Here is a 26,665-nt window from a genome sequence, read left to right on the forward strand (position 1 = left end):
CGTTGGTTTTTACTTTTTAATTGCGTGAGGCATCAGCCGTTGGTTTTCAACGGTTAGATTTGTATGCTTTGATCTAAAGGATCAGAAAACTTGAAAAAAAAAAAAACGAATAAAAATCAAACGAAAACTAATGAAAATGGTTTGAAAATTTTTAGTTTTAATAAAAAAAATCATATTATAAGTTTAGTTTAATGATTAGTACAAGGCTCGTATTAAAGCGAAAAATGATCAAACTATAATAAATTATGATTTGTCGATTTTACCCATAACTTTTTTAAGTTGAGTTCCAGATTTTTGTCGTTAAAGGAGTTCATCATTGTTTTGCATACCTTCTTCTTTTTCATTGAAACAAAAATATAGATCCTCATGCTATTTAATTTATCTTTTGTATTATTTCATTGAAATGTAATCGTCGTTATCATTCATAATGTATTCGAGGTACTGTTTTTCAATTTTTCTTCATCAGTGGAGTTCATCGTTTGTTTCTCCAGAAAATAAATTTAAGATCTGCATGCTATTCAATAATAACAATGGGTCAATGTTTCTGGACTGTAAAAATAAACTGTTTCTAGATTTTAAGTAACACTATTTCTGGAATCTAAGTTACTGTTTATGGAATCTAAGTCACTAGTTATGGATCCGAATGAAATATACACATTGTTTTTTAAATGTAAGCTAGAAAAGAAATAGTGAAATTCACTGTATTTTGATTCAAAGCAAAATAAGCATCATGTTTCTTCAATATAATCAAATGATGCATGAAAGAAAAGAAACAATCAAAGGTTAAAACATAGACTGATTTTGGAATCTAAGTCACTATTTTTGGAATCTAAATCACTGTTTCTGAAATTTAAGTCACTGTTTCTGAAATTTAAGTCATTGTTTCTAGATTTTGATTTTTTTTTTCTTTCCAGATACAATGTTTGTTTGTGCACAGACAAAACAAGCACTGTATCTGATTTTTTTTTTTTCTAGAAACAGTGTTATGTTTTGGATTCTCCATAAACAGTTTTATGTTTTGATTCTTTTTTTTTTCCAAACACTTTTTCGTCGGTTTCTACCATTAAACTTCTTTGAACTTGCTTCGGCTACTTTGGTCTGACGAATGCTTCCTTTTTCAACTTTGATTTTGTTGTTTTTGAAATGGGGGAATTTGATTTGATAAGAAGACAGGGAGTTATATGGCGGTTTCGTGCTGGGTTGAGGTTGGTGAAGAGTCAGGACAGTATCGAATCATTTAGGGGTATTTACAAAAGTGTAGATTTGTAGCAGGTTGGGTTTGTAAGTTTGACCCGTGGACAATAGTTTTGGATGGTTTTTTATTAAACTTTGAGCCTTTTTGGTTAAATAACATTTTGGGATGGTTTTTGGTTAAATATTTGTTGGCCTAAGCTCTTTTCATTAAAGCTCCCAAAAATCAATTGAAAAAAGCTTGCAGTGTCGAGGGCGGTTATGGGTGGTTTCCGAATATGGGGGCGGCTGAGGAAGACTGGAAAAATGGAGGGGTGTGGGTTAAGGATTGGGATAGGCAATGGAGAAGGGGAAGCACGGTGACGACGACTGCATGAACATACCATCAGACAAAAGCTTAGTTTGGAAAGAAAACGACTTATTAATTAATGAATTAATGTAATTTTACAAATGATAAGTGAAACGTAATTGCATTTCATTAGAGCTTGTTCGTATGATTAATCGAAAAATGGTTATTGATGTGCAACTGGAAGGTATTTTGCACGATATATGGAACCTTGCAAGTTTGCAAGTGGTATGGAATCTGTGGAGTTTGTGTTTTCTCATCGAGAAACCAACAGAGCATCGCACGCTGTTGTAGCTTTCATGCAATCTATAGTGGGAACTTTTATTTGGAATTGTATTGGTTCCAATTTTCTTTTTAATATTCTTGTTGAGGATGTGAACTTATCAATTAGACTTGATTGAATAAAATCTATAGTTTGACAAAAATAAAAAAAATAAAAAATAAACAACTACATTTCATCATTATTCTAATTAGTAGAAGTATATGCGAACTAATCATGATACTCTTTCAAATCTTTATAGTAGTTTACAATGCAAGTCGATTTTTTATCCATATCACAATCAAGATTTATGTGATAGGAATTTATGTCAAATCACATGTTGTCATCTATGATTGCTACGACGTATCTCATGTTGAAGCAGATCTTACAAACAGAGCTTTATCAACAAGTATTTCGGCTGAAGATTTCTGAGATGAATCTTCAAGTGGTTTTGAGTAATGATGGGTTTAGTACGATTACCGTACCAAAACCATTATATCAATTACTTTACCAAATTTTTGGCATCTCAAATCAATTACCATTGTCGTGTCAAACTTTTAGTATATTGAATTTTGATATACCAAATAAATCGGTTGGTATGATATGGTAATAGCAATAACACTTTGACACTAAGCTATTTTATCTGGGCCAAAATTTGAATTTTTTCAAGTTCAATATCAAATATCATAAAATTTCGCTTCAATTATATGACAACAAGCTTTTTGTTTATAATTTTTTAGAGATAAGCCCTTGCAACTCATGTTTTCTAAAAAAAAACCTACATGTATGTAAACATCCAACAAAAACTCAGAATTCAAATAAATTGCCATACAATAATATAAGTAAAATTTGATTACAAATTATTTACAACTTATGCCACATTCCTTCTAAATCATTACTCACACACACTTGAATTTTGGTTTCAATCAAAAACATTAAAAACATAAGCATAAGATACGATATTACTATCGGTATTAGAGGAGAAATTTAAGTTCATGTCTATAAGCATAAGATACCTATGATGTATCAAGTCTGAGAACTATTTGCATACTACAACTCGAAGCTTTTTAATGTTTGACATGTGGTAAGCACATGTTTAAGCTCTTGAGCAGTCAGTGTTCAATGAACTTGCTCAACAGACAAGCATCTGTACATTCATCATGTGTCCATCACGTAGCACAAGACCATGTTAACCGTAATGCAATACACATCGGCCCTTCCAAGTAGCCAATGTCCACTAGGATATTGAACCAATGTTCTCTCATAATTATCATACATAATTTGTAATTCATGCATTTTAAATTTTGTAACTTTTGTGCACATTAATTTTTAATTAATAGAGAATTAAATCTTTAGTAGCCTATTCGACAAAAAAATTTTAATGTTATCACTCCAAAATTTCTATATAAGTCTTGGATAATTTGGCATGGAGACTTATTTTTTGCATTACATGCTGGTTCTTATACCACTAGTGAAACAAAAGTATTTTTGAACATGATTTTGCTCCCCTAATGACCCAAAATCTGTGATCATTACCTACTTGAAAGGTTGGCTACGAGCGAATATGGTTTCTTCTGTAGAACCTCTTCGAACACATGTTTTTCTTTATTGGGAACCTCCTCCTGAGGGTTGGGTAAAGCTTAATGTTGATGGGTGTCGCAAGGGAGAGGTCAACTTCATTAGTGTTAGCAGTGTCCTCAGAAAACTTGTCGAGGGCATAGGTTTCTGGTTTTTGTGCTAATCTTGGTCGAGGTGAGATTCTATGTACTGAAGTTTTGGGTGTTTTTATTGGGCAACAACTTGCATGGAATAATGAATTAAGAAGATTATGGTACAATCGGATTCTACTCTTGCGATTCAATTGATTTCAAATGCAAAAGTGGATAATGACCCTCTGGGAAGTTTAGTACTGAATTGTCGTACCCTTATGCATCAAAGTTGGTCTTATGAAATTCGTCATATCTATCGTAAAAGAATTTTTTGCTGATGATTTGGCTTGTTTGGGTTTGTTATGAAGTTTGGGTCCAGTGTTTTTGAGCAAGCTCATCCTTCTTGTCAGTCAATTATTAGTTGCATATATAGCTAGGGTCTCGTGGCCTCGTGATCTTCTTTCAAGTCTATGCCCCGTTGTTAACCAAAAAAAAAAAAAAACACTTTAACAATGCAAAACAAATGCTTAAGAGGAAATTGTAGTAATAGGCCCTCTAATCCAATTTGAGCAATGATCCCTCTACTAAAAATTCATGATCATTGGTTCCTTAACTTATCAAAACGTGTAGCTATAGTCATTTTCCTCAACTCAGTTAGAACTTCCGTCAAAACGAGTCAAGTGCCACGCACATGAGATTGAATTAACAGGCAAATATGGATAACCAAATGAGAAAAATTGTAGTAATGGTCCCTTAACTTTAACCCAATTAGAGAAATGGTCCCTCAACTTGAACTCATTTGAAGCAATAGTCTCTCAACTTTTACCCAATCGTAGCAATGATCTTTCCAACATGACTCATTTTGACGGAATTCTGACTAAGTGGACAAAAAGGACCATAGTTGCATCTTTTGATAAGGTAAGGATCAATGGTCATGTGTTTTTAATTGATGAATCATTGCTCCAATTTGATTAAAATCGAGGGACGGTTACTACAATTTTCTCATTTTTTAACTAACAACATAATGTCTAAAAGATGTGTTTGTTGATAGTTAGATTATTACTTAAACATTAATTAACATGTTAATTTTTTATTAATGACATATTATTCAGTATACAAATTTGATTTTTAAAACTTTAGTATCTGTAACATTACTTTTAACAAAATAACGTAATACTATACAATGTAGGACACGACTACAACGTGTAGGTGGCGCCCATGCCAAACAACTTTTCACATCACATGCGTCAAAAGTTCACTGCCACTCTTTCCCAAAAGTGTCGTCAAAGTCACACCAAATCCACCGCCTCATTTACCACCTTCACCGCTGTACTCCCGCCCGCACCCGATCCGCCCCAAAGCGCACTCCATTCCTACCCCTTGGATTCCGAAACCAGTCGTATACAAAGAGGACACGTCGGCAGAGGTAAAAAGGCGCAAAACACTAAAACCCCCGACCAAACCTTTCGACGTAATAAATAAATAAAAATATTCAATCTTCTCTCTTCTTCTTATTATTTTTGTTACCAAATAAAACATTGGGGATTTCCCTCATCATATCTTGCAACCCGGGATTTCTAGGGTTTCTGGTTCGATCGATTTCTCGATTTCTCGGTCGCGGGTGTTCGCCGCTCCTCGCTCACGAACGCCGCTGGCTGTTTCCGATTTGTCGGTTTCCTTCCGATCTCTCTGTACAACTCTGAAATGTGACGGATATTGGGTTAGTTAACTCAAAGCTTCTTTCTTTTTCCCAATTGTTCAAAAATTTTTTTTCGATTTGTTGGTCATTAGATGAAATCGTGGATTTGGGTTTTGGTTTATTTGTTCGGAATTTTTTTTTTTTTTGCCTTGTTATTGAGTTTAAAATTTTACTTATTGGATTTACTGGGTACAATGTAGTCGCGGAGTTGAGTGAGATTTTCGTCTGTTTTTTTTACTCGAAATTTGATTCTAAGACAGTGGAATTCTTTAGATGTTGGATTTCTATTCTGGGTAGCCAAAAAAATGTGTAATTTAGTTGATTGAACTGAATTTTGTATTGCTTTTATTGTTTTGATGCGAAAAAAAAGAAGAATGTTTGGTTATGTAGGAAAAAACCCAGAAGCGTGAATTGCCATTATAATGTACTGATTTTGTGCTTCTGGATTAAAGTAGTTTGTTACTCTGAATTGATGAGGAAGAAGAGGAAAGGCGGTGAGGCTGACCCGTACCCAGATCCATTGGAAGATGTGACATCACAGGCGGAAGATGTGACATCGAAGTCGTGCAACTCTAGATCATCGGCCCTTACATCGCATTATTCTCTAGAGGATTTTACAAGGTTGAAGAAGCGGTGCAAAGAAGATGATGCTAGCACTGAACCTGTGGTGTCGCATACAAGTAGGCTTGCAGGCATTGCCACTGCTCCGCCATGTGGAACTTCGTCTTTGGTTGCACCCGGAAGAGGTATCAAGAGGAAGATAGGGTGTATAGATGTTGCTACCCAGATGGGTAGGAAGAATAAGATTGAAGAAGATTATGTTTCGGGTGAAACACTTGGGCATGGAAAGTTTGGGTCGGTTTGGTTGTGTCAGTCCCGGGTTAGTGGTGCAGAGTATGCATGTAAGACTCTGAAGAAAGGGGAGGAGACTGTTCATAGGGAGGTGGAGATAATGCAGCATTTGTCTGGTCATCCAGGGGTTGTGACATTGCAGGCTGTGTATGAGGAGTCGAATTGTTTTCATCTTGTGATGGAGTTGTGTTCTGGAGGGCGCCTAATTGATCAAATGATTCAGGAGGTTCAGTATTCAGAGCAACGGGCTGCTAATATATTCAAGGAAGTAATGCTAGTTATCAAGTACTGTCATGATATGGGGGTAGTGCACAGAGACATAAAGCCAGAGAACATACTTCTCACAAAAGCAGGAAAAATAAAGCTTGCAGATTTTGGGCTGGCTATGAGAATATCAAATGGTGAATACCTTGCCCCTATTTCAAGGATATTATTATTTTCTGCTTTTTTACTGTATGTTTTTGTTTTTCTTAACTGTTTTCCGATCGTAGAGCATCCTGATTCTCTATAAAAATGTTTTAAATGCATGTTCATATTATCAACAACTATCAAGAGCACACTTTGTAAGGGTGTGAGGATAGGGTCATTCAAGGAAGATTTTTATTTTTTATTTTTTAGAATGTAGCATTCTTAGTAAGATGGTACCTTCCAGTTACATTTAACCTCACACAATAATGAAATATTAAATCAGGACATGTATCCTTCTGGAGGATAAACTAAACTTCAACCTGTATATAAGAAGTATTTATGCAAGATCTGTGACTGTGCTTGAGCAGGCCATATGACTGTATCTTGTTAGACAGAGAAATTTTGTCAGACTTTTAGTGCTCTTATACGTGTTCTTATCTTCTGCGGGTAGACTTTCTTACTGAACTTTATGTTTATAATCATACATGTTTGTCTGCCAGTTCCATGCAGGAAAGACATAAAATCAAAGGCTATCAAGGCTTTAGTATTATCCTTTGGCTGCGTGCCTGGGTCCATCATTGTGAAATGATACAACTTCCAGAGCCCTGTTCTAGATTGAATTACTGTATTTAGTTTATATTAAACCTTTAAGCTTATGTATCTCTACTACAACAGTGAGATCTTAACATGTACTCAGTTCTTGGTTCTTTTACCCAGGTGACATATATCTATCATCTGTTATCATTTTATTGGGACTCTCTTTCTATATTTCTTTATAATTATTTTACCAGAAATGTGCTGATATGTCATTTACAGTTCCTGGTCTCGTTCCAATATCTGTTGATGCTGCACTCTCTCAACTTTAGGTACTTAAATTTGTTAGATCTAGTGGCAGGGGCTGGTAGCTTTCCATGTCAAATTTTTGACGTGATCCAATAAGTAGTGTGATAGTAATAAGTGGGAGCCTGAGTTCCATTGTGATCATTCATTTATCAATATTGTGTTCAAGTAGTATCATTAAAGAACATTATCTTTATTGGTAATTTTGTAAGATGTCGACATGTTTCATTGGAAATCTTCATAGTAGTTTGTATCCTCTATTTTGTATATTGATTAGCTGATTGCAATGTTTTCTCATGCTTTCTGCAGGTCAAAATCTGACTGGTTTGGCTGGCAGTCCAGCTTATGTTGCACCAGAAGTTTTGCTAGGAAAGTATTCTGAGAAGGTGGACGTCTGGAGTGCTGGTGTCCTCCTCCACGCACTCTTGGTTGGCATTCTTCCATTTCAAGGAGACTCCCTAGAAGCAGTTTTTGAGGCAATTAAGAACGTGAAACTTGATTTCCATTCAGGCATATGGGAGTCAATTTCGAAACCTGCTCGGGATCTTATTGGGAGAATGCTGACAAGGGATGTTTCAGTACGGATAACAGCAGATGAAGTACTAAGTAAGTTTCTGGTCATGCGTAATATTAGAAGTTTTAACTATGTGCAACCTCTTTGATTAGGTTTATGCAACCCCTTTCACATGTTTGTAAAAAATTTCATGTTCATTAGCTGGGAGTTGCTCATATGCGATCTGTTTTGCGTTGGAGGAAAAGTACAACTAATTAGCATGTCGATGGACATTTACTTCTATAACTTGTCAACCATTGCCTTCTATATGATGCTTGTTCTCAGATATGTCATCTGTGGTGTTTTTGAAATATATTAAGATGCGTTTCTTTCCCTCCATTCTTTACAATTACGCACATGCTGGTTGACTAGTTACGGTAATACTTTTGGGAGTTTTTAAGGAATGACCAACTAGCAGACTGAAATGAAATACTGTATGACAATTTTTTATTATAAATATAGTTATAAATAAATTATGTTACTTGTTCTTTTTATTTTGGTTTACCAAAATCTTTCTTCTCTCTTACAGAGTATTTAGTCTTCATTTTTTTTAAATACTTCAATTGGTACACATGAAATTGGCCAATTTGGCAGCTTTTTGCTCAATTTCTCGTGGAGAGAAATTATTATCAGTACTGAGTCAAGTGTTAAGCCATCCCTGATTACTCAACATTTATAATACTTTGTCCTTGTTACTTCTCTCTCTTGACATTGCTACAAAGGCATTGTGTTTTCTGTTGATCTTTATGTTATGTATTTCTTTTGCAATTTTTAGTGGTCCAAACAAATGACATATATTTGGGTTTTCTCAGGGCATCCATGGATATTGTTTTATACTGAGCGAACACTAAAGGCACTAACCATTAAATCAAGATTGAAGAACCCAGCAGGAGAACCTTCTCGCCAGCTTGTCATTCCACCCAGACTCAAGGCATGTCTAAACCAGTCAGAAGATGGCTCTCTCAGTGAAACTTCAGGTCTCCCTTCATCTTCTGATAGCTGCAAGTCAGAAGATGGGGGCGATTCTGGTTTAGTGGACTGCACTTGCCACTGCAGTTTCACATGTGAGAATTTCTGAGCCAAAACGGAGCAGGGTGTGTGGTCCAACAGGTCGTCCAATCGAGCAGCAGTGTTCATCTAACATGAAAGCTAACAACCTCTGTAAAGCGTTTTGACCCTGGTGACAACCTGACACCTTCAATATCATTATCTCCACTGTTTTTAAGCTGGGGAATTGAAAGTAACCTCCCGGGTAATTTTCAGTGAGCAAAGATAACAACTTGACATAAGTCGACTGGATCGAGGTAGTAGTTTGGGTGTCGTTTACATATTGCCTGTGAAATCTCGCTACAACTCTTCTTTCTCTTTCATATTTCTTTCCTTCAACCTAATAATGATTCTAACCTGATGAAGTGAGAGAATCCATGTACAGAATGAATGTGTAAATAGGATGCTGCATTGTATTTTGATATGTTTGAAAAAGTGTGTTTTCTTGAGCAATGGCCTTCCACCTGTGACTTGTTCACAGATTGTGATCTTAGTATAGTAGTGTAGTTAAAAGATCACATGAAAATTAAAATGCACGGCATGTTATTGGTTCGGAAGGCCATGGTCGCATCCTTGAGCGCAGGTAATTATTTCCCCTTCCATCTATGGTCATTTCAATGGGTTTGTAGCATATAGGTGTTAATGCTGGGCACTTTTAGGCCCGAGTAGTGGTGCAAGCCAGAAAGGGGCCATGAAAAGCCCAAAAGAGTTTGACAAGCTCAAAGGCCATGGGGCTTAGAGGAAGATACTTCCGTGCGCTAGGTACGACAGCCTATGAGCTCAGCCCAACCAGAATGTGTGACGATCTTGTCGAGCACAAGGGCACGTGGGCATATGGACAACTTTATGACGCGGGTCCTTAATGATAGGTCTACTCAAACATCAATCAAAATATGTGGTGATCCTCTATTAGTGGCAAGACTTCTGGAATGGGGAACGAACGACTGAAGAGAGAGTTCATGCATTAGCCGAGCACTATTTTCTTAGCCTTGCAGTCAAAATAATTAGAGTACCACAAAGGGATGTAGCTTAATGTTGAGGGTGAATCACTTAAATCTTTGGGTCCATTTCATTTTAGCTTGTATTCCACGTCCACCAAGGGTTTACTATTTCAATTTTTTTTTCCTCCAAGTTTCAGCGTAAACAGTTTGGTGCCGTCTGTGGAAAGCACTAACTATTTGGTTACGTTTTCTACCTAGTTGTCTTAGGAACTTTCCATGGTCGTGCTCTACCGAGCAGTATGACCAGCAGATGAATAAGGGATAAGGCCCTTCGGGCAGACCCGATGCGAATCTTGGAAGAAGAAGGCGAGAAGAGAGGGTCAAGCTCGCCAACCGGGAGGAAAAGATGAATGACATACTTGTCGACGTTGGGGAGATGAATGAAGTAGGAAACCTCATCGATGCTTAAACACCCTGCTTCAAGAGAAGCGTGACTGACCTATTGACTACCTCTTGGAACATAAGGTAGTTTTTTTAGAAGAAGTACTTCATGTGATTTAATAAAATAAAAAAAGAAAAAAGAAGGTACTTCATGTGATTTAACCCCCACCCTCCCCCCCCCAAAAAAAAAAAAAAACATTTCAAGTGATTTTTTAAGATGTGCTTTTTAAGTGCCTGAAAAAAAATTAAAATGTCAGTTGCAAGAAATTTTTACTGATGCCAGTTAACGGATGAAAAATGTGACAAATGATTGTGGAAACCAACAACTTTAGAAAAGAGACATCGAGTACAAATATATTTCAGAAGCAACGTGGGCACGGCAGAATTCATTAATTATAGGATGATCGGCTACAACAACAATACATGCCACTGTACTCTTGTATACATAATATTACAGGATTTGACCGTGGATTGGTAGACCTTTAATTTCTTTTGGTCTAATTGATAAGATTCTTTATGTTGTAGAACAAGTTATTTAGTTTAAGACAAGTTTTGTAACCAGTGGCAGAGCTAGAAATTGAGGTCAAGAGTCTTTTAGGCTATTTCATAATTAAATAAACTATAAAAGAGAAAATTTAGACGCTTTTTTGTTTTTTTTTTTGGGTATTAGCATAAATAATTATTTTGATACAATTTTACATTTAGGAGAGATTTGAGGTAAGTCATACAATATGTCTATCATAATAATTTGATATCGAACTAACCATTCGTGAAAAACGAACATAAGACAACCTACTTCTAATTGGAGAAAAATACACTTACTCTAATCACATTGGCATATATAATTATAAATTAAAGAGAATGATGAACCCAAAGTTTCAATGAGACATGAGTATTGACTCGTGAGCAAATTATACCATAAGCATAAAACTAACTGTTAAAAACATATGGTGGCAACACACTATGTATAGAGTGGACATTATTAAAATTAATTTTTGTTGCTTAATATTACGGTCTAGTGGTATTTTTCTTCACTTGTAAGTGAGAGGTCTTAGGTTTGATTCTTGCTAAAGGCGAATTTGAACTACATTATTGCTAGCCCATTGTAGGACTAAGCTCATTCCCCCCTTTAATGTAGATATCATCGTTTGTTAAAAAAAAAAAAAAAAAAATTTCTTCACCATAATTACTCTTTTATGCAGTTTATATGTGGTGTTATAACAATTTTGTAGGTTAGTTTGTGTAAAAGAGCAGGGTGATACATACTAACCTACAAGGTTGACTTGAACCAAATATGATAAATAAAATTATTTGAACCGAGTATTATTTACGTCACATTCTTTTATCTTGCTACAATTTAGGTGCATGTTCTCAGCATTTGCATTCATAAATGGCTTGCGTCACCTTCGAATGTCGACTAGCACGTGACCATCCCAATGTTCATGGAACATTAGGATCGGGACGTGTCAATACGATCCACTAAAATGGACTTAAGTCTCAACTGTTGTTTTTGTTTGATGGGATGAAACAACATTATTGATGGGATACATATGTTGGATTGAAATTCAAAGATAACAGGGGTTCCGTAAACCATCGTTGGACATGGGTTATAAGTCCAAGAAGAAGGCTCGTGCCTCCATTTTGATGGTTTCTCCTTGATCACTACATCGTCTTCTTCTCCTCACTTAATCATCTCTCCTCTCCCTCTCTCTAGATCAAGTTTTTTCTCAAATCTAGGTCGCACTATGGGTTATGGTGTTGTCAGGTTGTCGTTATGGGTGGTGATTGTCGGTTCGATGCTTGATCGTCATTGTTGGTTGCAATCTGGCGAGCAATGATCTCGTTCTTTCTCTCAGGTACCGTTTGGTACGTGGGACGGGACGAAACAGAGTGGGACAAGACGTTCCGTCCCACGTTTGGTGCGCTTAAAACGGGTAGAACGAGCTGTTCCACGGGACGAGTTTTGGGTGAATTTTCGTTCCACCTCACCCCCCTGGAACGACTCGTTCCACATTCGTGGAACACAAAATTATAACCTCTCTGTCTCCTTCTTCTTCCTCCTTGTTTCCATCCGAGGACATCTTTGCTCCCGCTCCGTTCCGTTCCGTCCTGTCCCGTCCCGTCCCGTCCCATTCCATTCCGTCCCGTTCCGTCTGCATACCAAACGATACATGAGGTATCAAGGTCTTGTTGTGAGTAATTTTAACATTGTGGGGTCATCAGAATGGCATTGTGGGGTCGCATGTCGTCAGCAGGAGTTGTAGTTTTGATGAGTGGGTGGGTTACGAGCGTTATGGCATCGCGGGTTGTTTAATGGTTCTGTCATGAGGGTGATCGATGCTCCTAGAGTTTTTTTTTTTATATATTTTTTTTAAGGCTACATCTAGCCCTAAAAAACAGGGAATCCGCACCAAATTAAGGACCCAGTCTTGGTTCCTTTTTTTTTTTTTTTTTAATTAGTTTAAAAACATGATTTTAAATTAAGGGTTATTTTTCAACTATTTGTTTGATTAAGAAAACATTAACAAACAATGACCGTTTGTTTGTGTGTTTTTTTATTAAGAAAAAAATGTTGTGCTTTGTGTTAATTTTCTTGATTGAAAAGTTCATAAAAAGGTGATAAAATTTATCATTGATAGTGCAAGGACCTAAACCAAAAACATGAACAAACAACATACCTAAATTGTAAGGGCAGTACAATTTTGTTATTTGAAAGCATATACAAGCAAATGGATCTAAATTGTAAAGTCATTACAATGTAGTTACTTAAATGCTACAAATACAAGACTTAGCTTATCTGTGCATGTTCATTTCATTCATGTGCAATCAAATTATTTCAGAGGGCGAGATGGGCATTTGTAACTTCCACTATACTTCATTACTAACTTGCTTCAATTAGGGAATAATGCAGATGGATCAATTACGCTGGGTGCCCTAATGTAACCTTGTTTGAATTCATTTCTAGATCATAGCGTAGCGCGACTCTCAACGTCCAATTATGAAACTAGACCAATATCATATAGTTCCAACGAGGCTTTACTAGCATAGGATGGTGAAATTAGCGGCCTTGTTTGCTTTGTTTCTTGAGCTTCGTTTTGGCCCTTTTCTTCACATCAGAGTGGGTCAGAAGGACGTCCTCATAGACTATATTGAGGAGTAAGGAAAGGGCTTCCATGACAATGAGGTCCTTATTGCATGGTGTTATAGGGCCTGGCTTGTTAGGCTTTGGAATCCACGACCTGTGCATCTCCGAGAACTGAAAGCCAAGAAAGCTTAATGCAAGCAATATAGGTAATCCAGCAGCAATCGAGAGCCGAAGGTCTGATTCCACCTAGTGGCCAATTCAACCAACAGAGAAAGCAACCCTAGCCCTTAGCGCAAGCACTAAGTAAGTAAACTACTTTTTCACAAAGTTAGCTGCTTGGCATAAGTAGCTTGGTTTACTCATGCGGAAATAAAATAACTAAGGAATTCATATACTAATCTTCTAATCTAGCTAGAGAAGTTTGTTTGTTTATTTAAAAGTAGATTGGGAGTTTAGGTAGATGTTAAATTAGGGTAAGCTTGACTATTCTAATATACATGCCACTTAGCTAAACGAAATCCTGAGTATCGACTGTCGTGCAGATGCTCCTGTAGGTAGGAGCTACTTCACTTTTAATGTTCAGCGCTCCCTTCAAATTGATATCCAAAGATTTCTTGTAATATGATGGTTTGAAATGATGGTTTATTACAGGTTCTGGTGAACCCGCCACGACAGGAGAGTTGGTTCCTTTGTCGTCGTCGAGGAGCTCTTAGTGCGAAGACTTTAGGATAAGTTGCTAAAACAAACAGAAGGGGACGATCGGCCCGTTCATTATAATTCCAAAGAAAGACTGTTGGCAGCATGTATTGACATTTATTTTGCTCCTCCGCTTCTCACAGTTGCTCTTTCTACATCCCCGAATATATGGTGCCAAACTGTCGCCCGTTTCCATATTTCTTCGATAATAGAGTTAGCTATCTTTGTGGCATCTATTGTACAATGGGTTCTCCCAATAACTAACAAGTGTATCATGCTTGAATCTAACTAGGGTTCGCGGTGGTGGAGGAACTAGGATCGAAAAAAAAAGGGGCTTTAGTTGTAAGATATCTAATGAAACCGTTGCTAGAATTGAGATCTCATTAAAAGAGAAAGATAAGGCAAAACCGATGATTTCTTAGTCACGACCGGCTAAAGCTAAAGTTCCATTAAAGTGCGTTTCCACAAGGTAAAACCTCCTTAGGAATATAAGGTTTTCATGAGGCTGATCTTGAGCCACCATCCAAGCACATATACCTTCAAGAATCGAAGTCGATTTGCTTTATAAGAAGAAGATATCAACGAACTTCTATAAATGGTTTCACGGTCTAATAACGAACCGTTCTGATTAGTTGATAATATTAGTTGATACTTTTGTGGAAGATTCATGTGAAAGGTTTCCTTAACTTCATAATTTATGTCGAGTAGACCTTGCTCTTGTGAGAGCTTTTTCATCATACTATAACGAGTGAAAGTGGAGGGATTTTTCGATATTAAGATAAAAGGGTAGGTTGAATTGTAACCACCACATGAGTATGAGAATGAGTTTCTTCGCCTCCTGACCTGAGATGAAGAGAAATGTCTATCTATTTTATTTAGTTATTTAGTTAAACCAATGAGTCGTTATTGTAGCAAATAGCAATAACCATTTCATCCGACATGTGTATTTTTTAGTTTCCAATGGATTTACATCTTTCATTAATGGAAATTTTTTGATGTAGTGAGTAATAGCTCTTATGGTTCTTCTCGACAGATTAAGCTACTTACTATAGTTAGGGTATTGAACAACGAGTGGCAACTTACCCAATAAGAAGTCACCTGAGTGAAAGAGACTAACAAGCGAGAAACTTGACTTGGAGAAAGAAAGGGACGCGCTAGCTTACTAATAATATAGGGCTTTTTTCCGCTTGATCAGAATCTATTCTATGCTTGAATAGCAGAAGTGCTACTAAGTAGTAGAAACTTGGAGAGACGTACTACTTTTTATTTGTTTTTATTTTTTATTTAGAAAGAATAAGTAAAAAAGAAAAAACAAAGAAAAAAAGAAGGGAGGGGTAGGGATACTTGCTTAGTGCTTGCGCTAGGGCTTATACCCAAAAATTATGACACGCACTAGATGTAATGGGACGGACAGGATGAAACCAATAAATAAAAGACTATAAAAGAAGATAACAAAAAAGATGGATTTGCCCTTGGAGTGGTGAAATTACTTTCTTTCGAGTGATTTTATTCATCAATAGGGGACCATTCCATACCATAGGAAGTTGCTTCTTGGAATGTCGTTGTTCAAGCGCAGGCTGACCAAGTGATCCATGCAAATGAAGAAGAAAATATCGCAGAAGAACAAGCTTACCTGCAATGGAGTCAAGGGCTTTAGCGCTCCTATTAGAAAAACAGCCCCTGGTGATGCATATCATGGTCCCAGAAGTGGTACAACCTCCTAGTATAAGAACCAATCTCAGAAAAACTAAAAGAAAATCATGTATTGGTCCGGGCAAATCCATTATAGGTAAAATAAGAGATAAATAACTAGAAATGTTTTTCATGACCTTATTGAGACTCGACCAAAATTATTTTTTATTTATTTTTATGAAGGATCTTCCTCACAAAGCCAGAGAGTATTCATAGCTTTAATTGTAGTGATGGTGTTGGAAATCGAATACTTCCTTAGCCTAACATGTTGAGACCAGAGCTTGACTAGGGAACGGCTTCTTAAAAACTCCCATTGTATTGTTGGGGTTCTTTGGAGCTTCATGTTCATCCACCACGTCGATTTTTACTTCTTCTATGAAATCTTGGATTTTTTTACTTAAAAGTCTTCAATGACAAAGATTTCACTACACTACTTATTACGTCAAACATTCCTCTTTCTACTTCTGACTCTCGTACGGATAGAAATGGAGGTCGGGATTCCCGCATCACCGCGACAATTCAATGAGCGAGACTTGCACTCAATAGTAGAACAATGAAAGCAGTAGTGGCACTCCCCATACTTAGATGGTCCGGCTACGCCTGGTTCTCCCTTTTCTCTTGATTTGCTTGCTCGAGGAAATGTATTCTGATTCCCCTTTCTTTTTATTAGTTTTAGGGTTGGGTCTGAGACTTGGAGAAACAAAGAGATACTTACAAGGTTGGTTGGCCTTACTCTGTCTAGAGGAAGCGTTGGTAGGGATTTAGAGGACCTTGATTGATATTGATTAAGTGTTGCATGATCTCAGTTAGCTTCACTTGGGGTTTCCTTCACATGAAATGCAATGAAATCTTATGGTTGTTATGAAATGAAATATTATATTGTTTGATTTCGAGGAATGTGCCAGGTAGATAAATAAACCAATGGATGAGATTGAGATTAGATAATCCAATTCAATGGTTGTTATGAAAAGAAATCTTATCTTGTTAGATTTTAGATCAAAACAAACCAACATATGAGATTGAGATAAGAGAACCTAATCTAACGGTGCATAACTAGCATAAGTGATGAAATATAACTTTGTTAAAATTTGAATATTTTTAGGTTGAAAAGTTCATAAAAAAATTAAGACAACATGTCCAAAAATCAACTTAAGAAAAGTTAAGACAAAAATAAATTTACTGCGTAATCAAATACTACATAGCTAAATATATAGCCTCATATAGAGTCCGGAATGTATATAACCTATCATTGGAGAGATTCTTTTATAGATCTCCACAGATTCCTCAGAACTCTAAATTGGTTATATCCATCATTTCTTCAGCCCAATATAAAATCCCTCATTGGGGATTTTCTAGCCAATCCTAAATATAATAACCTATCCTATCATGCTCACCGAACATGCCCTAAAAGTTTGTCACTCATGAGTAACACGGTCAGGCCGGCGGCGCCCCGTCATGCAAAGAAGAAATGAACAAACTAATGTGTTGTTTTCGGTTAATCTTATTGCCTATCCATAAATATAACCACACGATTGTATGCATATCTACCGTTGACCCCAAATAATATAATCACATCCATTTGTTGCTATGTTAATATTTAAACAAAAAAAAATCTCAATCTCGATGTCAAATTTTTATTTAAATTTCTTAAATCCTCTCGATGTGCCCTTTCTTGCCATTCACTTTGAACACAAGAAATTATGGAAGTGGAAAGCAAGGCCAAGCTATTCACAAAAAAGAAGAGGTTTTCTCACTCAACCATTCTCAGCACCATTTCCCTCTTCTCATTCTTTCTGATTCTTATCCTATTTCATGCACAACCCTCTCCTTCCTTCTCTCCTGCCTCAAAACCCCGAGACTCGAAACTCCGAAACTCGGTTACATTACTTCCTCTCAAAGACACAAGGTTTGCCAACACTACAATGGAGGGAAACACTTGGTTCATGAGCTCCTTGAGTGACACATTTGAAGAAAATGAATCCGAATACCTTTATTTCCCTTCCGAGGCATCCAACGGAAGGCTACTGTGCATCAAAGGGAACGACATAAAAGATGGCACCAAAAACTCATATGCCTTGGCATATCCTGATGGCTTACCATACTCCACCACGTTCTTGAAAGGCCTCGCGTTTGTAGTCTGACACATTCTATGACTACGGAAACTTGTGGCACAGGTTAACCGCCATGATGCCTTTCGTCGGTTGGTCTATGAAAAATGGACTGCGTAAAGCCGGCAAGATTGGTACTTTTCCACTCGGGAGAGCTTAGAGTTAGAGAGAAAATGGGGTTGTGGATTCAGAATGTGATGCAAGCGAATTTCAGGCAAGTGCAGGTCGAAGAGTTCGAGAAGGGAGTAGGGCCTTATTGTTTCGAAAAGGCAGTTGTGATGAGGCATAATTGTTGGGAAAATGGGGAAGAAGAGAAGCTTCAAGTGTCCAACTTGTTGAGATGTAAAGCAAGAGAGTTTTGTGGCATAAACCCTAATGGCAAACGCAGAGAGGTCAATGTGAGAGGGGAGCCAAACATTAGGTTGACGTTGCTAATGAGGAGAGGATCAAGATCGTTCAAGAATCCGACGGCTGTGACTGCTGTGTTCTCAAGGGAATGCGCGGCGGTGGATGGATGCACGTTAAAGGTGGTTCAGTCTGAAGATCTGGTTTTCTGTGATCAGGTTTGCTCTCTCTTCCTCTAGTAAGTTGTTTTCATTTTTCATTTCTTTATTCTGAAGAGCCAAAGTTCTAGGGTTAAACTTGTTGCGTTGACAATGACTAGGTGAACTTAGATGGGGTTGATGACAGATATTTCAAAATATTTTAGCGCTAATTGATAATTTAAGTTTGACTAAGTGTAGGTGTTATGATTAGTGAAAGTGATCACGAAGATCGTGTTGTTATTACATGTATTGTGTTAAGTGAGTATTCTGTATTTCAAGTTAGAGGAATGTTAGTATAAATACGTGACATGTTCAAAGGGAGTCATGCGCCCGTGTCCAATCCGACGCTAGAGCTTCCTAGTCAAAGTTTGTAGCTTAACATAACAAACTCGGTGTTCTTAAACAGGTTAGACTAATGACAAAAACAGACGTCCTTGCATCCCCATGGAGCCCAGCTAACGAACATGCTCTTTATGGATAGAAACAGTAGCATAATGGTGTTCTTTCCCAAAGGACGGCTGGAGCTTGCAGGGATAGGTCAGTATGCTCATCACTGGATGGCCGATCAATCCGGTATGAAGCACCGGGGTGCTTGGTGGGATCCCTATGCCGAAAAAGAATGCCCAGAACCTAACAAACAACTCGAATGCTTTCTGTTTTACAAAGACGGCCGAGTCGGTCACAATGAAACCTACTTTGCAGAGTGGACACGAAGTGTCCTCAAACAAGTAAGAACAAGCAAGTTAGAACAAGACATCGAGACTTGGCAGAGAGATTCAAACGTTTGCCAATGCTAGCTAGCGAAAGAGTTCACTACTTTGTAACCATATATATCTGTAACAAACATTTGATGAGAAAAATTGCATCGTTTCGTTTTCCATACAAAAAATGAATAGGGTATAGAAAAATAAAGATAAAGAGAAAGATGTGACTTCCCGCTAACATGATTAGTGGGGTTTACAGTGACAGAACAATGTTCTTTCTCAAATGGATCATTTCTCCCCTAGCGTTGCTCTAAGCACAGTACTTTGAGAAGCTCGAACGAAGATTGTAAAGATGTTCAATGTGTTTAGTAACATGAACATGTGGATAGCTTTACAATGAAACAAGTACTTATGTTGTCGAGGAAACCTCTTTTAGCCTTAGAAAACAGATGTCTGGAAGGCACTAAGTATCCAATCTTCATCTGAACAGTTTGGACCAAAAGTATACCACGAAGAAACAAAGTAGTCCAAAAGCCACCACGTGGATGACATGGTTTGATCCACTCCGGATGATGCTTCTGTTCAATCTCCTGACATTGTTCTTCAACCCTGCTTGACCTTTCAACAGCGTCATATGCTGTAACAAAAACAGACAAAGATATAGGTTTCAGAAAGCTGTATATATCCGCCCATCATACTGCCATCAAATTTCATTTCAGAAACTTCCTTTCCATCCACTAAAAAATTCCAAAAGTACAGGTAGGTTCTCCGATAATTGTTAAAAATAAAAATAAAAAGTTTTTCTCTTACAGTTTCCGATCTCTTTAAGTTCTTACTTGGCATCAATTTTTTATTTTTCACCCATTTTTTTAATTTGCACAATATAGTAAATTAAGCAGTTTATTCTATCATTCTTAAAATAAATTGTTGAATGTAGAATGTGGTAACCCATATCATCCATCATCCTGTGTTGTCCCAAATAAAGTGAAATATGAAAGCAACAATGTCTAAAGTTTGATGGCATACCAGTTGATCCAGAAATTCATTCTGGAATTTTGCTTCCGTACCTATAACTTGAGCTACCTGTGCCAAAATAAGAGAACAGTATTAAATTTATTTGCAATCAAATTGCGGAAATCAATTTTACAGGTCATAATGCACCATAATTAGGCTATAAGATGAACTATGAAACAAACAAATGTACAGAGGCAAGACATGAAATGAAAGCATTGGAATTTATGCAAAGCTGATTAGTTTTATCAGACACCAAAAAAGAACAGGCTTCAATGACTAACTCCATTAGATATCCATAACCAAGCAAATAAATACTGTACAAGCCCATCCCCCATCAAACCCAGCACTTCCTTCTACAAAATTAATAAAGAGGAAACAGCACTGTACAGGGAATAGATACTTTAACAAGGTTCCATAAATACTCTATAATAATTTTAAGACAACGGCCACAACACACAAATCTAACACCGGTCACTTCCAGATTGAGAAAAGAAATATACTGCACTGAAGCCCTCCTCAGAGTAGAGGAATTATGTAATAAGCAAAAAATCAATAACCATGTAATAGGATCTACCAAATAACAGGTGCAATGCAAGTGAATAATTACGACTAAAAATCCAAATAAAAAACATATGGCTCACGCAGACCATGACATACTTCAGCTAATAGCAACAAAGACCGAAAGTGAAGCGCTAGAGATTCGTAAAAGGGTTAGGTAACAGGAATACCAATAATGTAACAAGGATGGGACCAAAACAATATATATATAAGATTAACATTTCCAAGTTGCACCAAGATGAATTCAAATGCCCAAACAAAATACAGAAACTAAAAAATTCAGAGTGCATACATTTTTCAATCTTCTCACTTGGTTGTGGAGGCCGTTGATATCTTCATCCAAGTCAGCATGCATCGGATCAATCCTCAACTGGATTTCATCCATGTTAGCCACTGGTCTTGGGTTAAGACCCTCCCTGAAAAACCATCATTAATACATACATCGAACACAATCACACAAAATAGCAAATACACAGTGTAAAATTAATACCTTGATCTATATGGAGCCGCATTTCCATAGCCTGCCATTAGAAACCCTAGAGTTCGTGTTTGGTGAGATGGCTTAAGCAATCGTCTTTTATTTCAAATTGAAAGGTGATTATGTTATCTCGATTATTGCCCACTGTTAGCTTGTGAGCCTCCAATACCTGGCCATAGAAAGGATTTTTGTTATAAACCATAATTTGAGGGAAATAAACAACCTCAAAATATAAGTTATTTTTACACATACTTCAGAGATTTATAATACGCTGAAATATTATGCACAACGAAGCTTTAAACAAAAAAGTAGTGGCTTTGAAAACCAATAATATAAAACTAAAGAATATTTTAATGGTTTAAGTGAATATCCTACTGATGCACACTCCTTTTCAATAAAATTCATATTGTGTCCGGGCAACAGAATCCGGACCCGAGGTTTCCGATCAAACCCTAACATATTTCATCAAAAGAATTAAGCTCTAAAAAAACTACCAATTTAAACTGCGGCATTGCCTGTTGAACCCAATAACAAAATCACAAAACTGAGAGAAAAGTCCCATAATTTCCTATACAACACAATCATAATTTGACTAAACAAAAAAAACAGACCCAATTTGGATGACTGAACCGACCCAAAACCTAATCTCCTATGGGAAACCCTAAATTCAACGTATTAGCCAAACAGAGGCTTAAAATTAGGGTCTGTTTCAATCCAATCTACATCCAAATTCCTAACCCAAACCGAACAAAAATTTCGAAAGTACTTCCCAAAATTGCAATAAAATTGATAATTAATCACCACATTTATTCGAATTCGAAAACTGGCAAATCGAATCTGATCAAGCACGAAAATTCATACAATTTACAGAAGAAGCGAAAGAAAAGAGGCGAATTGCAGTACCTCCGTCGGCGATTAAAATCGCAGGAAGCGAATGACGACAGCAGCGAGGTTCCTGAGACGAGTTGGAGGGGAGAGGAGGCGGCCAAAGAAATGGAGAAGAACCCCGCGTCAGCACAAGGATAGAAGCTATTATTTCAAATTTTTTATTTTTTTTGGTATATGGCATTTCAAATATAATAGTGTTCGGCTGCTTACGTATCTCTACCAATCAACGTGTGACATGTGGTTTCCTTTTCTAAAGAATTATATGGAGCTTGTCTCAAAACTATGATTAAATTAGAGTTTTAGTCCTCAAATAAAAGAGTAATGTTACTCTTACTGTCTAATTGTACTATCATTTATATCATTTTTTTAATAAAGGTGGGACCCGCCAACGCATGTATAGAGATTGTACAAATAGATGATAAGTATATCATTTGTGCAAATAAAATTTGTGACATTTGGTTTTTCTTTTTTAATATTTAGGGGAGGGGAAGCTACCCATCTTAAGGTGAGGCATACAACTAAATACAAGTCCCTCTGAGGACTTAGAGAGGGATCTTAACCCTTTTTATTTTTATTTTTTTTTACAGATCGCTCACCAAAAGGGATTGACGTCAACGAGATTCGAACTTAGGAGTTGATCTAGCGAAGAGAATGATCTTTACCAACTCAACCAATCCTCTTTGGCATGACATTTGGTATTTTGAATTAGATTTGATGCAATAACTTAGAAGCGCTTGCTTCAGTTTACATTATTTAACTTTGTGTCATGTTTTGAAAATTTTAGAGCATGTTTGGTAACGTATTTAAAAAATTTCATAATTTTTCAAAACATTTTTTAAGAACAATTTTTTTTTTTAATATCCAAAAACTTGTTTGGTATGAGATTCAAAATTGTTATTAAATTTTAATAATTGAAATGAAAGGGAAAAATACCCTACAACAACTCCTATGAATTTGAGAATTACTACTAAATTTAATTGGACAAACACAGAGCCTTCTCGGGTTCGATACTCCGAGTTAGTGAGTCTGCTTGATTGTGACCACGAGCATGGTGAAATTCTTCAGAGCCTTTATGGGCCCAAAATGGGCAAATAACTGTAGCTTGCCACCAATTGTCCCCTATTTTAGAAAAACAAAATAAATAAATAAATTGGACAAACACAGAGATTCAAGGAGAGGGTCAGATGAGATAGAGATGAGAGAGAAAGAGGAAATAATGTAGAGAGGAGAGAAATTTGGAGGGGAGGAGAGAGGATCAAATGAGAAAAGGAAAGAGAATGGTATGATAGAGATAGAAGGCTAATAGAAAATGATTGGGAGTGAGAGGAGATGAGAGAGAAAGTAGTGGGTTTGAAGTTTAAAAACTCTAAAATCTTACTTCTTGTGTTTTTCTAGAAGTATGCTAGTTTTTAAATAAGTTTTTTGTTTTATTTTTTAAAACAGTCCCACCAAACAACTATTTAAAGTGTAAAATTTAAAAAGTGTTTTTGAGTTTAAAAAGTTAGATTCAAGTAAAGAACAAAAAGGTCCCTTAATAATCTAAACTTTTTTAAGTATCAGATTTTTGAAAATTTTCCTTCCCTAAATGAGAGTATTGGTATTTTGATTTGAGTTTAGCAAAAGCTTGTTGCTAATAACAAGGAATTAGGGAGCACTTAATTTATTGATTCAAATTGTAGCATGTGTGTCACACTTTTTTATATCTTGAAGTTTTGTTTCATATAGTTTATTTGGCAAGGTTTTTTTTCTAAGAACATCTCATGTGGGATCCTAAATCAAGTCTCTACAATCTTATATTTTCTAAATACAGGGACAAAAGACTTTCAATGGATTGGAATTGAAGTCCTTAAAGTATTTTAATAAATAGACTCATTGGATATCTCAAAGAAATTCTTAAATGTGAGGACTGTATATAAGGACTAAAAGAGTGGGCCTCCTTTGATTTTTGAGTGGGAAAAAAACCCACCAACGTGGGAATGCTGCACAGCTACTACTCTTTTTGCTTTTTTCTTGTTTTCTGAACCCACCCACGTGGGAATGCTGCAAAGCAGCTTCTCATTTTGCTGCAACTCCCTTTTTTCTAACCGTTGGAAAACCAACAGTACAAGTAGTTTTTGTTTACCAATGGCCACAATACTCCAACAAAATGTACAATACTTTTTTAGTATTTTAGTTCCTACATTTAGGGATTATACTATAAGGACTTCCCATTATTGACACGCCCTGATCCCGGTGTCCAAAGGATAACGGGATGGCCACGTGCTAGCCGACATCCGAGGGTGACGCAAGCCATTTTATGAGTGCATATGCCAAGAACATGTAAAACATGCATATAACTTTCACACATAACTACGCAATATAATACTCAAATCCAACCTTAACAACATAATATAATAAGTTCAATTGTCAACAAAATAAAAGTGATAATGCATGACATGTTCAGAGCATACTAGTAGTTTTGAAAACAAGTGGAAAGTGTAACAAAAAGTGCTATTACAAGAATGTCAAAGTAGAAAGAAGGACACAAAGTCACTGGTATGGAAATGCCTTGTAGCTCGGATCGTATGCCTCGTTCCTAGGTCCTGAGGGGGCGCAAAACAAAACATGAGTGGACCAAGTTGATATATGAGTAATACTGAAACAGTTATCCATCAACGCACTAACCCCCAAAGTTTATGAAAACTCAATAGTATAATATGTAATAGGTTTTCCAAAAACCCTAGCATGCCATAAAACCTTTCATAAAACATATATTGTATATAATATACTTAGTAGTGTTATCATAATCGACCGAAGCCACTCCATCACCCGACCAAAGGTAAATATAAATATATTCTGACTGAAGCCACTACATCACCCGACCAAAGCCAATTATAAGTATCAATCGCTCGTAGATTCATAGTATGGATAACCACTAAGTAAGCACATAAAATCATGAACATAATCTTTTCAATATATATATATATATATATATATATATATATATATATCTCATTGGAGCTCAACAACTCAAACATTATATCACAATTCAAGTTTGTAAATATCTCAGTAAACATAAGTCCAGTAAAGCATGATAATTCATAAAGCATAAATCCAATTTACTCATAAACGTTTCATAAAATGTAGCCATTAAATCATGTTTTTCATGTATGCATTTCTAATAGTTAAATCATGCATTTTGGAAGGGTCCACTCACAGATACTCCGTCGTTGAAGAGCCATGCGAAATAGGAAGGACGAAAACGCCTCTAATAAACACACCTAAAGACATAAAGGGTCCAATTAATAAAACTCTACCATAACGCTTGAATTTTAGAAAACAGACGTCATAAATGGATTCAGGACGTCGAAAAACACAAGGGGGACCTCGAGTACTGTAATACCCCGTATTTAAAAAAAAATGGTTATATGTATATATGTATGTATGTGGGTAATTATTTTTACGTACAAGAACCTATTTTCGATATGTAAAATAGTTTCAATGTAAAATCCTTTTTACAAATTATTTCAAAAAACTAGCTATTTCATGTTCATATATAATTAGAGATATTTTTAGTTTGAATTGGAGAAGGGAGATTAAATGAGTTTGGTTTGATTGTCCTCACATAGGGCCGAGAGTTTGAGGTTGGACTAAATGAGTAATTTTGTCTTGATATTGTCTCTCAAAGATGAGGTGGAGAGTTTGTAACATTAGGAGTTAATGATTTAGTGATTACTCACCACTCTAAATGTGAAGGTGGAAGTCTACTTAAGGGTGAGTTGGCAAGTTTGTATTCATTAGGAATCTAAGAGTTAAATGTTTGAAGAGGTGGGATTCATATCCCTTAAACTTTGAACGTGGCTTTTGAGCTTTTGTCCACTTTGCATGATATTTACCACTCTGAATAAAGGAAGATGACAACTTATTGTGATTAGAACATTTCACGTGGCCTTTGATGCAAGGAACATCTTGCATATTATTCATTAGTTCATAATTAACTTCACATTTGTTGTTTTTCTATTGGACCACATTGGCACAACACTTGTTTTCTTTCTATTGGCACACTTGTGGAGATTCTTTTGAGAGGAAGATGTCATGCAATCTTTCTAAAGAAAGGAGCAAGAACCAACGGAAGAAAAAAGGGAGAAAAAGAGAGAAGAAGAAGAAGAAAAAAAGAAGAAGAAAGAACCACTCCAAAAAGAAAGCCATTCTCCCCTTCATATTACCTTCTTATATGTCTTTAAAATGTTCTTGGGGCTTTAAGCCATCTTTCATTGTACTTGTAAGTCCCTCATGTATATAGTGAAATACAATGAAAGCAAACCCCAGTGGATGTAGTCGATTTGGCGAACCACTTAAATCTTGTTTTGTTTATGCATTTACATTTGGAAATCATTGCCATGAGAAGCACTTCCACCAAACTATCGAAAATCTCCATTTATTTCCCTTGAGAATGATGTACAAAAAGTATGAGACAAATCCCAGAAAAATACATGAGACCTTACCCAACAAATCTCTCCATCAATCTACCATCATTTTCATTTATCAAAAGAAAGATATCCAAAAACTAGAAATTCGTCCTACCTATTTAATAGACCAAAACACCATCATCAATGGATTATATCATAGTACTCTACCATGATATATCCAAATTTCAGGAAAATCCAACGATGCGATCGTCCAATATGTTTG

At 36.4% G+C, this 26,665-nt stretch overlaps 2 protein-coding genes across 2 annotated transcripts; one reads left to right on the forward strand and one right to left on the reverse strand.

Moving 5' to 3' along the window:
• The first annotated feature begins 4,822 nt into the window (after positions 1 to 4,822).
• Positions 4,823 to 9,297, forward strand: LOC103962518 (serine/threonine-protein kinase PEPKR2). The gene is given in 5 exon segments (XM_018651257.2): positions 4,823 to 5,165; positions 5,600 to 6,397; positions 7,554 to 7,850; positions 8,610 to 8,836; positions 8,838 to 9,297. Coding segments are annotated over 4 exon segments (1,440 nt in total). The 5' UTR covers positions 4,823 to 5,165; positions 5,600 to 5,616; the 3' UTR covers positions 8,973 to 9,297.
• A 9,884-nt stretch (positions 9,298 to 19,181) lies between these two features.
• LOC103962624 (bet1-like protein At4g14600) lies at positions 19,182 to 22,162 on the reverse strand. Its single transcript, XM_009375363.3, has 5 exons — positions 22,010 to 22,162; positions 21,119 to 21,275; positions 20,921 to 21,044; positions 20,083 to 20,139; positions 19,182 to 19,693 (listed from the first exon to the last, which is right to left on the reverse strand). Exons 2-5 carry the CDS (start codon positions 21,154 to 21,156, stop codon positions 19,535 to 19,537), a joined length of 378 nt encoding a protein of 125 aa, XP_009373638.2. The 5' UTR covers positions 21,157 to 21,275; positions 22,010 to 22,162; the 3' UTR covers positions 19,182 to 19,534.
• Between the last annotated feature and the right edge of the window lie 4,503 nt (positions 22,163 to 26,665).

The sequence above is a fragment of a genome, unplaced genomic scaffold, assembly GCF_019419815.1.
Source record: "Pyrus x bretschneideri cultivar Hongxiangsu unplaced genomic scaffold, Pyrus_bretschneideri_v1 Contig2, whole genome shotgun sequence".
NCBI lineage: Eukaryota > Viridiplantae > Streptophyta > Magnoliopsida > Rosales > Rosaceae > Pyrus > Pyrus x bretschneideri.

Coding starts and splice junctions, on each gene's coding strand:
- LOC103962624 (XM_009375363.3), bottom strand. CDS start 21,156: ATGGCAGGCTATGGAAATGCGGCTCCATATAGATCAAG. Junction 21,045..21,118: donor GCGGCTCCATATAGATCAAG/GTATTAATTTTA, acceptor ATGGTTTTTCAG/GGAGGGTCTTAACCCAAGAC. Junction 20,140..20,920: donor AAGTGAGAAGATTGAAAAAT/GTATGCACTCTG, acceptor ATTTTGGCACAG/GTAGCTCAAGTTATAGGTAC.